The 12,630-nt window shown below is 42.5% G+C and overlaps 1 protein-coding gene across 3 annotated transcripts in view; it reads left to right on the plus strand.

Moving 5' to 3' along the window:
• MAP2K6 (mitogen-activated protein kinase kinase 6) overlaps positions 1 to 12,630 on the plus strand; it is a 121,634-nt gene that overhangs the window by 87,227 nt on the left and 21,777 nt on the right. For all 3 annotated transcript variants that reach the window (XM_041725501.1, XM_041725502.1, XM_041725503.1), the window contains exons 3-10: positions 367 to 415; positions 997 to 1,110; positions 2,766 to 2,885; positions 4,133 to 4,249; positions 4,920 to 4,971; positions 7,038 to 7,165; positions 8,453 to 8,530; positions 9,940 to 10,079. In XM_041725501.1, coding sequence (XP_041581435.1) covers positions 367 to 415; positions 997 to 1,110; positions 2,766 to 2,885; positions 4,133 to 4,249; positions 4,920 to 4,971; positions 7,038 to 7,165; positions 8,453 to 8,530; positions 9,940 to 10,079 — 798 coding nt within the window. The remainder of the gene's footprint in view (positions 1 to 366; positions 416 to 996; positions 1,111 to 2,765; positions 2,886 to 4,132; positions 4,250 to 4,919; positions 4,972 to 7,037; positions 7,166 to 8,452; positions 8,531 to 9,939; positions 10,080 to 12,630) is intronic.

Genomic DNA, 12,630 nt, shown 5'->3' on the forward strand with positions numbered 1-12,630 from the left:
GAGAGAGAGAGCATGAGAGCATGCGGAGGGAGGAGGGGGAGGGACAGAGGGAGACGGAGAGAATCTTAAGCAGACTCCCCACTGTGCACAACGCCCAATGTGGGTCTCGATCCCACAATCTCGAGATCATGACCTGAGCCAAAATCAAGAGCCGGGTGCTCAACCGATTGAGCCACCACAGAGATTAAGTCATTTAAACCCAGATATAGTTTATTCCAAATCCCACACTATTAACACTTTTGTACTACTTTGTTTTACTGATGAACTTCCTAAGGAAAAAAATCCCTCCTGTCGTATGTGATTTGGGAATGGCATATTTGACTAAATATACCTCATGTTTTTCTCCCCCCCCTTTTATTTTCGTAGGCCACCTCGAGACTTAGACTCTAAAGCTTGCATTTCTATCGGAAATCAGGTAAGAAGAACCACGTTTGCCAGTTAACATCTTGACCATTTCTCATGCATGCTTTCCGACTGGCCGTTGAAAAATATATTTTCCATACCATGCCGTCAGGGGATGGGCCAAAAAGTTTGAATTTAAGCAGAAGTGGTATGTGGCACTTTTGCTGCTTTGAGTGCCTTACTGAAATCAGGCTAGTGTGGTTCTGATGGAAGGTATTTGAGGGGAGTAGATGATTCGCTCTGGGGAGTGCTCCTCCAAGTCCAAGGGTGGATCTAGTTGGCCATCAGTCCGCAAATGGATTAAATGCATGAGGAAGGGGGCAGGAGGGCAAAGGAGCCACAGTGTAGATAGGTCAAACCAAGCAGGTTGGAGGCTGAGTTGAGACCTGATCTCTGTGCTGCTGGTGACAAGCAGGTGGCATACTGTGCAAGTCTGCACATGCCCTGGTGCTTCCCCTGTTCAGCGGCTGCTCGGATAAAGCCTCTAGGCCAGAAATAACCCTTAGAACGTTGGGAGAAGCCAGAGGAAGGATGAGGTAATCGTTGTCCTTTATTTTTTCTTTACTATTGCATTGTTACTTTTCTCTCCTGCAGAACTTTGAGGTGAAGGCAGATGACCTGGAGCCTATAATGGAACTGGGGCGAGGTGCGTACGGGGTGGTGGAGAAGATGCGACACGTGCCCAGCGGGCAGATCATGGCGGTGAAGGTAGAGTTGACGCTCCCCAAACATTTTCTGTCTGTGGTGTATCCGTTCATCCATCTCAGTTCTATTCGTAGAAGCCAAACAATCTTCAGTGGGGGTAAAACAAAGATTATTGGGAGGGAACAATATTCCCTCCAAACATGTGGAAGATGCTTCCTTGGTGTGAGTTGCATTTACTGGTTTGGTTTTTTTTTTTTTTTTAACTGATAAATCCCACCCCCTCCTTTTAATTTTGTTATGTAACCACCATGCCATCACAGTTAAAAGAATATTATCAATACTTCATTCATGTCATGGAATACCAGCTCCAAATTGAGATTATTATGATCATCAAAATCTTTTTTTTTCTTTCTTTTCTTTTTTTTTTTTTTTTTTTTTTTTGCCTATTGGTGGTGGAAATCAGGATCCAAATAAAAAGTTCACATATTGCCTTTGGTTGTTATGTCTCAAAAGTCTCTTTTATTCTGTATTCTGTTCCTTTTAAAGAATGGTCCTTGAAAACCAGGAAATCAGAATGGAGGGAGGAAATTTATGCCCCTTTGTGGGAAAAAGGGGGGCAAAATGCATCTTGAATGAGTTTGCATAATTTTTGAGCTATAAAAAGGAATTTAGAATCATTGCATATTTCTTGAATAGATGCTCAAGGGGCTTTGGGGATCCAGTGTCTCTACATGAGTTCATGGATTTGAGCCATTGTTAGGAATGCGCTCGAACCGTCAGATGACTTGGACCCCTTTGGTTTTGGAGGATGGAGATATCTTTCCCTTACCTTGAAGATTCTGCAATGTGTTCTTCTGTAGACTTTTTGCTCATTGGGCAAAAAATATGAAAGCCTTGTGATGTTATATCTTTACTGTCAGTTAATGACAGAACCATGTTTCTTTAAGGCTACACTTACTGGAGTGACAGGTGTGTCTTCTCTCAGAAGCCCTGGGATAGGAATGAACAATTTCTTCACTTCTACCTGATTCCATCCATTTTTGATAGCTTTGTCAATTCCTTTTTTTTTTAACTTTTAAAAAATTTTATATATTTATTTATTCTTTATTTATTCATGAGAGACACAGAGAGAGGGAGGCAGAGACATAGGTAGAAGGACAAGCAGGCTCCATGCGGGGAGCCCGATGCGGGGCTCAATCCCAGGACCCCAGGATCACAACCTGAGCCGAAGGCAGATGCTCAAGCACTGAGCCACCCGGGCACCCAGCTCTGTCAATTCTTTTACAGTTGCTACTTAGCCCAAATATTCTTATCTCTCCCCAAAGAGGGGCTTTTGGATTTTTCTGTGGGATCCTGCGTCAGCCACAAAGTCACGAATACTGTGGTCTCTGTACTGAACAGACATAACACAATAAAGCAGTCTGCTTTTGTGACTTGGAAGGAAATACATTCGCCAACATTCACACACTGTCCAAAATATATTATCAGTTTGTTTCTTGCCAGAGATCTTTCAGGAAATCCACTGAAAGTCTTATTTCTCGTTTGTTACAAATAGCTAATCACTAGCATAAATACTTGAAAGGTCTTTGCTCGAAATTGGGCTGTGAGTCTTGTAAGTATTTTCGGGATGGGACTCCTTAATCTTTCAGGTCCCTGCCTTATTAACTGACTCATCCTCAGAGCAGTAACCATACATTTTTCCATGCGTTCCCATTCAGCGGATCCGGGCCACAGTAAATAGCCAGGAGCAGAAAAGGCTACTGATGGATTTGGATATTTCCATGAGGACAGTGGACTGTCTTTTTACGGTCACCTTTTATGGCGCACTCTTCCGGGAGGTAGGTGATCCTTCCATTCACCATCTGAAGAGAACAAGCAATTAAAAAGAAGCCTCTCTAATCACATGAACACAATACACAGTCCTGGCACTCTTTCTCGTTTGATGTGTCTTCTATAGAGACATCTCTGTTTGGGCGATGGTGACATGGCCCGCCGCAAAGTTGGCTTGAGATGACAGCATTAGCCCTTTTAAAGACACTGAGCCTCTCTTTCTCCTTTCTGTTCTGGTTTGTTTATTTTGGCATAGTTATCTATAGCAGCGGTCTATAGGCTAATTTAGATAGATTTCTTAAAACCTGAAATATTGTGGTCTTTTGGCCAAATGATAAACTTCATTTACTTTGTTTATGGACCACACGGGCTTACATTTATCTTCTTGCTTTACCTTTGCTTTTACTTCACCGTGATATGGATTATGATGCTTCAACCAGCTTTTTTTTTTTTAAAGTAGGTTTTTAATTTTTTTTCTTCTTAAAGATTTTATTTATTTATTCATAGACACACAGAGAGAGAGGCAGAGACACAGGCAGAGGAAGAAGCAGGCTCCATGCAGGGAGCCCGATGTGGGACTCGATCCCGGGTCCCAAGGATCACACCCCAGGCTGCAGGCGGTGCCTAACCGCTGCGCCACTGGGGCTGCCCTCAACCAGCTTTTTGATGAACTATTGCCAGCGTTCTGTGTGGAAGGATAGAGTAGGCCTGTAGACCTAATCCCCAAAAGCCTGGATTTCTGGGAATCTATTGTTTGTGACTATCAGTAGAGATGCCTTTATTTATTTAAAAAAAGTTTTTTTAAAACTTTGAGTTGACACTCAATGTCCCATTAGTTGCAGTTGTACAACATAGGGATTCAACTTCTCTATACGTTATAGATGCTCACCCCAAATGTAGCGACCATCTGTCACCATATAATTCGGTTATTAGTACCATTGACTATTCCCTATACTGTGCCTTTTATTCTCGTAACTTCTTCATTCCATAGCTGGAGTGAGTGTTAGTATTCAGATCCTACTCTTTAACAAGGAGTAAGTAGGTGATCACGTGCAAGTTCTGCTTGGCTGCCTGCTAGTTGGCTCTTTGGGAACACACTTGCTTGTTTGTGAATTTATTTGAGGTCTTGAAGGGAAATTGTACATTTCTGCCAAAAACTTAAGTAAGAAACAGTTCTTCCCGACAGGTATTAACTGTTTCCTTTTCTTTTCCTTTTCTACCCTCTCTAACAATCTCTGAACCAATCGGTCTCCAGGGTGATGTTTGGATCTGCATGGAGCTCATGGATACGTCGCTAGATAAGTTCTACAAACAAGTGATTGATAAAGGCCAAACAATTCCAGAGGACATCTTAGGGAAAATAGCAGTTTCTGTGAGTACATCACGGACCCTACCACAAGGAGAATATGAGACTTCTAGACCTTGTGTGTCTCTGATTCCCTGCTGTGAGGAAACACAAGTTGGACCAGAGCTTCCCTCCTCTACATGTCTGTTGAATGTGTGAATGCGTCCCTGGACGTGTCAATGAATGCTTTTTTTTTTTTTCTTTTTTTTCTGGGCACCATGTAGAAGATTCTACTACTGACTTGGTTTGGTAAACTCTCAGTTAAAATGCCTCTAAGCGCTGCCTTCATCTGCTATTGACCATATTACTGGTGTCTATATTAGTTTACTTTGGTTTTCATTTGTAGATTTTCAAATCTTCTTAGGGCTAAAAGGGCATAGAGAGAAGCATAAGAAAATGAAATGGAAAGAGAGATTACTCCCTTAATAGCCATTGAGGCTCATAAAGGTGGAGAGAAAAAAATGCTGGAGACCAAATGAGACCCTGGATAGATGACCGAGACATGCTTTCTACTGTAAGATCTGGTCCTCTCTGGTGGGTGGAGTTCCAAGAGTGTAGCTTCTTGTGTATTTTCTTGGGTTAGGGCCACCAATGTCTGAGAAAATACTTCACCTGGTGATGGGATAATAAACCTGGGTATACTTATTCAGTTTCTTTACAGTGATGGAGAAAAATCTATCTTGTGTTTCTCTTGCAGATTGTAAAAGCGTTAGAACACTTACACAGTAAACTCTCTGTCATTCATCGAGGTAAGCATACATGGAGTTGCTTTGGCTGTTCCTTCTATGAAATCCATTTCTTTTACCCAGATTTTTCTTCCCCCAATGGGTGGAGGTGAAATTGAGTTAAGCAGTAAAACTGAGGGGTTTTCCTTCTCAGAGGAATAGCCAATAAGTAGCGGCTAGTTATCTTGTCTGAGGATGTTAAGAAGACATGGGGTTTTTATTACACCTAAATTGAATACAAACCACCTGTTACCATGCACACCTCTGGGGTTACCCCATTGAGAATTATTTTAGAAGATAGGATAAAAAATGCATGTAGTATAGACTATCACTTGGGAACTTCTTAGAAAAGTGGAATCATGCATGGTTCCCCAGACCACCTGAGTCTCCATTATTAACAAGATCCCCAGGTAATTTTTGTATACCATAGAGTATGAAAAGTTCTAGTATAAAGTATAGCTATTTCAGATAGCAGGAGGCAGGATAAAATGAAAAAATTGATAGATTTATCTCTTCTTCCTCTACTTCCTCTTTTTTCCTTCCTGTTGGCCTGTCATCTTTTCATCCATCCATCCATGCATCCATCCATCCATCCAATTATCCGTACATCCATTCTTCCATCTTTCATCCATCCATTTATCACTTATGCTCATTTTCCCACCATTTATGCATCACTATAATAGATGCCTTGAGAGGTATCTGAAAAGAAAACATTCTTATTAAAATTCCACAAAGGGATTTTTGATAGGGAAATAAGACAAATGTACGACAAACACACGGAAAAAATAAACCACATTACACATAGGAAAGTACCAAATATGGAAGTAGTTTAGATAGAATATAAAACAAGGAAATGATTAGTACTGGGTGATTATAGTAAAAGAAAACGTCTTAGAAGACACATGCTCAACCAAGTCTGAAGAAAAATTAGGGTAAAATATGGATAGCTAGTAGGATAGCGAGATTTGATAATTCTTATGCTCTCTGAGCCTGAAAGTGATGTAAAATGCCTTACACAGAGTGCTGGTTATTACTATTATTGCTGTTATTATTATCATTAATCATTATTATTAGAAATTGGAAAAAAATAGGAAGGAAGAGGAAGAGGAGAAGAAAGTGGGAAAGAATCCATGTGGGAAAAAGAGTGTGGATTACCCACAAATGCGAAACTTAGCTTTTAAAGATTTATTTCAAGATGAGGAAGTATTTCATTTGTATTAAAAGATATATATATACATAAGGTATAAAATAAAATTTGCATATCCACCATTCACTTTAAAGGAAAACATTATAAAGGATAATTTCTAGTGTTTTTAGAATAACTTACTGTGCTGATTACGTGTCCTTTGTGAAAAGTGCCACGAGGGAAAAAAAAAAGTTAACTGTAATTTCTAAGTCCGTCATCTAAAGATAGCAATGATTATCTGTTTGGGGGTATGCTTTGTGATCTGGAATATCTGAATTCCTGAGGAGTTACATTTATGTAACCTCGGACACACTTCTTGCAGATGCTTCCATCAAAACTGGTTGTTTTGATCAGATTGGATGTATGGTTACATTGCAACCTGCCTTACAATTCTGTGGTCTATTTACTCCTACCCTTACTGTGCAATAAGTTATGAGGAACTGGGCTTTAAAAAAATTTTTTTGTTCTTGTCATCAGAACACTTAAGAGTTCTCCCCTCATGGCAAATTTAAAGTGTACAATGCAGTATTATTTATTATAGGGTCAATGCAGCAGATTTCTAGGATTTACTCGTTTTGCATACAAGGAACAGGGCATTTGATTTGGTATAATTTTTAGTTTGTCCTACACATATGGGGGCAATGAGGATTATAGAGGAAACAGCCCTTTCTACGGATGGATTCACAATCCTACAAGGAGGACAAAACACGAAATAGAAAGTCCAGTTGGAAGCAGTAAGATGCACAAAAGTGTTGAGTCAGGGAGGGCCATTAGTTTCTTGTTGGGCCCCAGAGGGAAAGGAAGACCAGTGGGGACGTGGAGATGTCATGCCCCCTGGTGGTGGACACATGAATCTTCAGAGCAGCCTGGGACCATGGGCTTTTCTGCTTGTTCTTGCTTTCAGATGTCAAGCCTTCCAACGTGCTGATCAACGCTCTGGGCCAAGTAAAGATGTGCGATTTTGGAATCAGTGGCTACCTTGTAGACTCTGTCGCTAAAACTATTGATGCAGGATGCAAACCGTACATGGCCGTAAGTACAGCAGTGGGGGGAGGCATCTGGAAATGCAGCTGCCAGCAAAGCTCGCCAGGAAATAGGACATGGATGGCCACACGGGGAAAATGGAAATGTGCTTACGGTGCACGAAATATTCTGCTTCTTTTTTTTTTTAAAGAATTTTATTTTATTTTATTTATGATAGTCACAGAGAGAGAGAGAGAGGCAGAGACACAGGCAGAGGGAGGAGAAGCAGGCTCCATGCACCGGGAGCCCGACGTGGGATTCGATCCCGGGTCTCCAGGATCGCGCCCTGGGCCAAAGGCAGGCGCCAAACCGCTGCGCCACCCAGGGATCCCAATATTCTGCTTCTTATTATTTTTTTCTTAAATATCTTCTGTCTGAAATCGTTAGTCACTTGCTTCAAACATATTATTTTTAAAAATTCAAGGAAAAGAGGTCTATGACTTGGGGGAAAAAAGCCATGTAAGTCATCCGTACGGCTCACACGAAATTGTCACACTGTGTTGCAAGGGAGGGTTGTCCTGTTTGTTGAGGACAGAGCAGTAACCAGAATTTAAATCACCCAAAGAAGTCAGCGAGGTGAGTCCAGAGAGAAGCTCATAGCTGTGAAGACTCGTTGCCATTGGCAGAGACTTTGGGACCCCCTTTCACGTTACAAGGCCTCTGTATTGTGTCTTGAAATTGATTTGCACTTGGGGTTGAGAACCTTCCCATCACTGTTGAGCTAAACTCAGACAGTGGCCGGTGACTCTTGGGGATTCTTACTATTGGATTCTGGACTGTTAGTGTTCTCAACAAGGAAGATTCTAGCCTGGCAAAGTAGCTTTCTACTGTGTAATCCTATTTTCTTCTTAAGCCAAAATGGAAATTAGTTGGGTTTTTTTCAAGATCTTATTTATATATTCATGAGAGACAGAGAGAGAGAGAGAGAGAGAGGCAGAGACACAGGCAGAGGGAGAAGCAGGCTCTATGCACGGAGCCCGATGTGGGCCTCGATCCCGGGTCTCCAGGATCACGCCCTGGGCTGAAGGCAGATGCCTAACCGCTGAGCTACCCAGGGATCCCTTAAAATTAGTTTTCAGTTGTGAGGGACTTAGATCCTTCATTGTCTCCAAGAAAAGACTCCTGTAGAATAAAGAAAATCCCATGGAGGCATCAATATTTATTGTAGTTAGTGAGTCTTCTTGGGGATAGCTTTAAACAACTCACCTGGCAGCTGGTGACACCTTCCCTCCCGACCCCAGAGATTTGACTGAGCTAAGAACATATCTCATTTGTCTTTTTCTGTCTCCTTTGCAGCCTGAAAGAATAAACCCAGAGCTCAATCAGAAGGGATACAGTGTGAAGTCTGACATTTGGAGTCTGGGCATCACAATGGTAATGTGTGATGATCATTCTGGACTGTGAGGTTCTGGGCATGAAGCTGCAACGGGGTGGGGTTTGACACCTTAACTGTGGGTCCCGAGCAACCTTTCCTGTCTGACGTAGCAGGAGGTTTTGAATGATGATTGTCTGCAGGGTGTTGTAGTTAAAAGACTTCACTGGGATTGGGCCAACCCAGTTTTTCTTTTCTTTTTTTTTTTTTTTAAGATTCTATTTACTTATTCATGAGAGACACAGAGAGAGAGAGAGAGACAGAGAGAGAGAGAGAGGCAGAGACACAGGCAGAGGGAGAAGCAGGCTCCCTGCAAGGAGCCCGATGCAGGACGCGATCCTGGGTCTCCAGGATCACACCTGGGCCCAAGGCAGGCACTAAACCGCTGAGCCACCCGGGCATCCCAGTTTTTCTTTTTTCATTTCACCTCTAACTGGCCGTGTGTCCCTGAGTAAACTGATGGAGTCACACGGACTGGACTGTCTTATTATTCTCATCTATAAAATGAATCCTGACCGTAGCTCTTGATAGTTTACCTTATTGTTTAAAATTAAATTATTCTAAGCTGGGCATGAAGTTTAAAGCTACTCGAGGGGTGCTAGCATGTGTCGACCCTGACAGAACTGTGTTACCCGGGCTGTGCTCCCCAGAATGCGGTTATGATAGAAGTCTAGGCCATCCGGGTCACGTACAGCCAAAGGACATAGTAACCAACAAGATAATTCCCTTAGGCACAGTCCTAAAGTCATACAGTTAGTGCTTTACTTGTACTTTGGTGATCCGACATTTTCAGTGTATCCCCAAGGTCTGGAATTACCCACTGTGGTCCTGGCTCCTTCCCAGGCACAGCAGCTGATTGAATCCTGTGAGTTATTTCACATCCTTGCCCAGAATACACGTGATGATCTTGTAATGGCAAAGTAGCCTTACTCAGATCCAAAAAAAGATCAGTCATTTGGTCCTAGGTTGTTTTTTTTGTGTTTTTTTTTTTTTTTTCCATTCCAGTAAGGGACCTGCAGATGGCAGCAGATGTACAGCTCTGTAAAAGCTGCAGGGCGAGCATAACTTTTCAGAGCAAACGTTGGAAAACCTTGCTTGCTTTACATCCTGGAGCTTAATACTGCTGGCTTACAATTTTATTAAGTGTCACAGTGGCTTTGGGTGAGGACCCAGTTATAAATAGGCTCCACTGGCCGCCTCTAGTGAGATAATATTCAAAAATCCCTAGCACTAGGAATTGGGAAAATGTAGACAACGTATCCTTAGTTCCTTTCTCCCCAAATTTTACTTGAATTTCACCTTTGTATTTCTCTCGGATTCTCCTGGGACAGAACACAGCAGATTCCCTAAAGTGGCTCTATTTCAGCTGCTGTTCCCTTGTGTTTTTGTTTTTTTTTCTTCTCTTCTCTAGATTGAGTTGGCTATCCTCCGGTTTCCCTATGACTCTTGGGGAACTCCCTTCCAGCAGCTCAAACAGGTGGTAGAGGAACCCTCGCCACAGCTCCCGGCGGACAAATTCTCTGAAGAGTTTGTTGACTTTACCTCACAGTGGTAAGAGAGCCTCATCTGCCAAAAGCCAGGGTGAAGGAAGAAGAGGAGTTCTCATGAACTCCCTCCATTGGTTTTAATCCATTACGCATACATTCATTCCAAAAGCATGTATGGAGTGTGCCCTCGAGGCCGGGGGAACAAAGCTGGCCTTTATCCTGGTCCCTGCCCACAGTGAACTCAGGGTCAAGTAGGGGAGTCTCTTCAATCTATGGTACAATATGGCAGGGATGGAGGTATGCATAGGGTATTTGGGGAAACTCAGAGGAAAGGCATTAGGATAGAGTTATTGGAGGAGATCAATTCTGTGCTGAAGATTTTTCCAAGCCATCAAGAAGGTAGGGAAGAGAAACATATTCCAAGCAGAATTCCATACTTCGTGTCCCAGCAGCGAGAAACTCCTTTATGAGAGCTATAAGCTATTTGATATTGATTACAGCATCAAGAGAAGAGTGATCGGATGGTTGGATGATTAGGGCGGTGGAGTAGATAAGACATTCCAGTGTTTTGTAGGCTGTCTCCTAGACAACACTCACTAACTGTGGATACGCTTGCCCGTGAGGGTGCAATGGGCAGTCCTGGGGGTCTGAGAAGGGAGTCTAAGGAAAGCTGGAGTAGAAAAATGGAAGGAGTCATGCTAATTACATAGACTTTATTTTCATGGAAATTGTCAGGGGCATCGAGGAAAGTAGGAGAGGGCATGCATGGTGACCATACTGCCTGGTATGAGGGACCATTGCAAGTGCTCCTGGAAGAGGCCACTGAAATGGAGTTTGTTTATATGGGCACCCTGCAGAAGCAGACAGTGACAAGCCCAGTGGTGACGCTGGGAGAGGAGCGATCCTGGCCGCTCCTGCTGAGGAAGGAGCTGGGCCCCTGAAGGCCGTTTGACAGCACAGCCCCTCAAGGTTATCATTTCTTGGCCTCCGTGCTCTTTGGAAGAAGTGTTCTGAATGCAGCTTTTATTGGGAAACATGATGAGACAAAGCAACTGTCTATTGTTTGTGAAACCAAGGCCTCTTGGACATTCTGTTAGCGCGGGTCCCCGTGTCACCCCTGGTATTTTGCCCTGATGATGTATGAAGCTGGCCTACTGTTGCTTGTTTTTGTTTTCGTTTTGGCTGAATGGCTAGAGAGGGGCTGGAGCAGTGGGCTGTCGTACAGTGTGTTGTTGGGTGCCTCTGACTGGGCACTTCTTCTGGGCTGTTGGGGTGCGTCCTCCTCTCTGCTCTCCTCGAGCCAGTGTGCTGTGTGTGGTGGCACACCGGCCAGATTGACATGGGGCTCATGATTTTGCCTTCTGGATTTGAGAGCTTGTTTTTATTGTTTATTTTTATTTTTATTTTTTTTCCCCCCTTCTTTATCCTCCAACATTTAAAGGTCACATAGGAAAAGGGATGAGTCATCTTGGGTAGTTCAGCCCAGTAGTTCTCAAGAGGAGTGGTAAAGGGGAAGGATCTTACCTAGGGAAGTCTTTTCAAACTCTCCTCCCTATAACCTTTCTGTTGCCTGTTCCCCTGTCCCCAGGAGTCTGGCTGGGTACTTGGGAAAACTTGGTAAGCACAAGGCTGGCGTGAAACGCTTCAGAAAGCAGAGCTGCCTGTTGCGAATCACCAGTTTACTGCAATAGTTGTCAACTCTGGCTGTTCATTTATAAAACTCGAGAGAACTTTAAAATGTACCATCACTTAGGCCACACCCTCAGACATTCTGACTTAATTGGTCTGGGGAGGATCCCAAAGATCAGGATTTTTCCAGTGTTCTCAAACCATTCTACAATACAGCTGGGGTGAGACCGCCTACTTTTGCCCTCTGATCTGTGGACCTGATATCAACTTCTTTTTCAAAACCTGATTTTCTTCTATGATTTATTTATTTCTTTAAATCATGCAATTATTTTTTCTTTCACCAAAGTATTCTTTCCTATTACTTAGAATTTCCTCTGAAGATTTTAGAGCGTTAAAGCTTCTAGTGGATCTTTAAAAAAATTAAAACCTTAAGAAATAACGCTTTCTAATTTAACATACGCACACATACATGGACGATCCAGATACTTTATTATGGCTCTTTGTGTGGCGACCACTCTGTGCCTACGCTCGGCACCCCCCAAACACTGCCAGCATCTTGGTGCCTGCCATCTGACGTCTCTGATTCCCTCTCGTTTTCTGTCCATTTTGGTCCTAGTTACTGTAGTTCATAAATTTAAAAACTTTGAGCCATAGATATTTTCTAGCTTTCCTAAACCATTAGTTCTGGTCATTGCTATTAATTCTGTGTCATTGTACTCATATTTGTGTCAGCCAGTCTGGCTTGCTTATGAGGTTTATATATATATATAATGGAGTACACATATATATGTAGTATATATACATATATATAATAGAAACCAAACTCAAGTCACCTAAACTTCGAAGTTTTCAACTTCAACTATTTCAACAATTCAATCTTTTTTTTTTTTTTTAAGATTTTAGTTATTTATTCATGAGAGACACAGACAGAGAGACAGAGACACAGGCAGAGAGAGAAGCAGGCTCCATGCAGGGAGCCCGACGTG

This window comes from Vulpes lagopus, chromosome 12, assembly GCF_018345385.1.
Source record: "Vulpes lagopus strain Blue_001 chromosome 12, ASM1834538v1, whole genome shotgun sequence".
Classification (NCBI taxonomy): Eukaryota; Metazoa; Chordata; class Mammalia; order Carnivora; family Canidae; genus Vulpes; species Vulpes lagopus.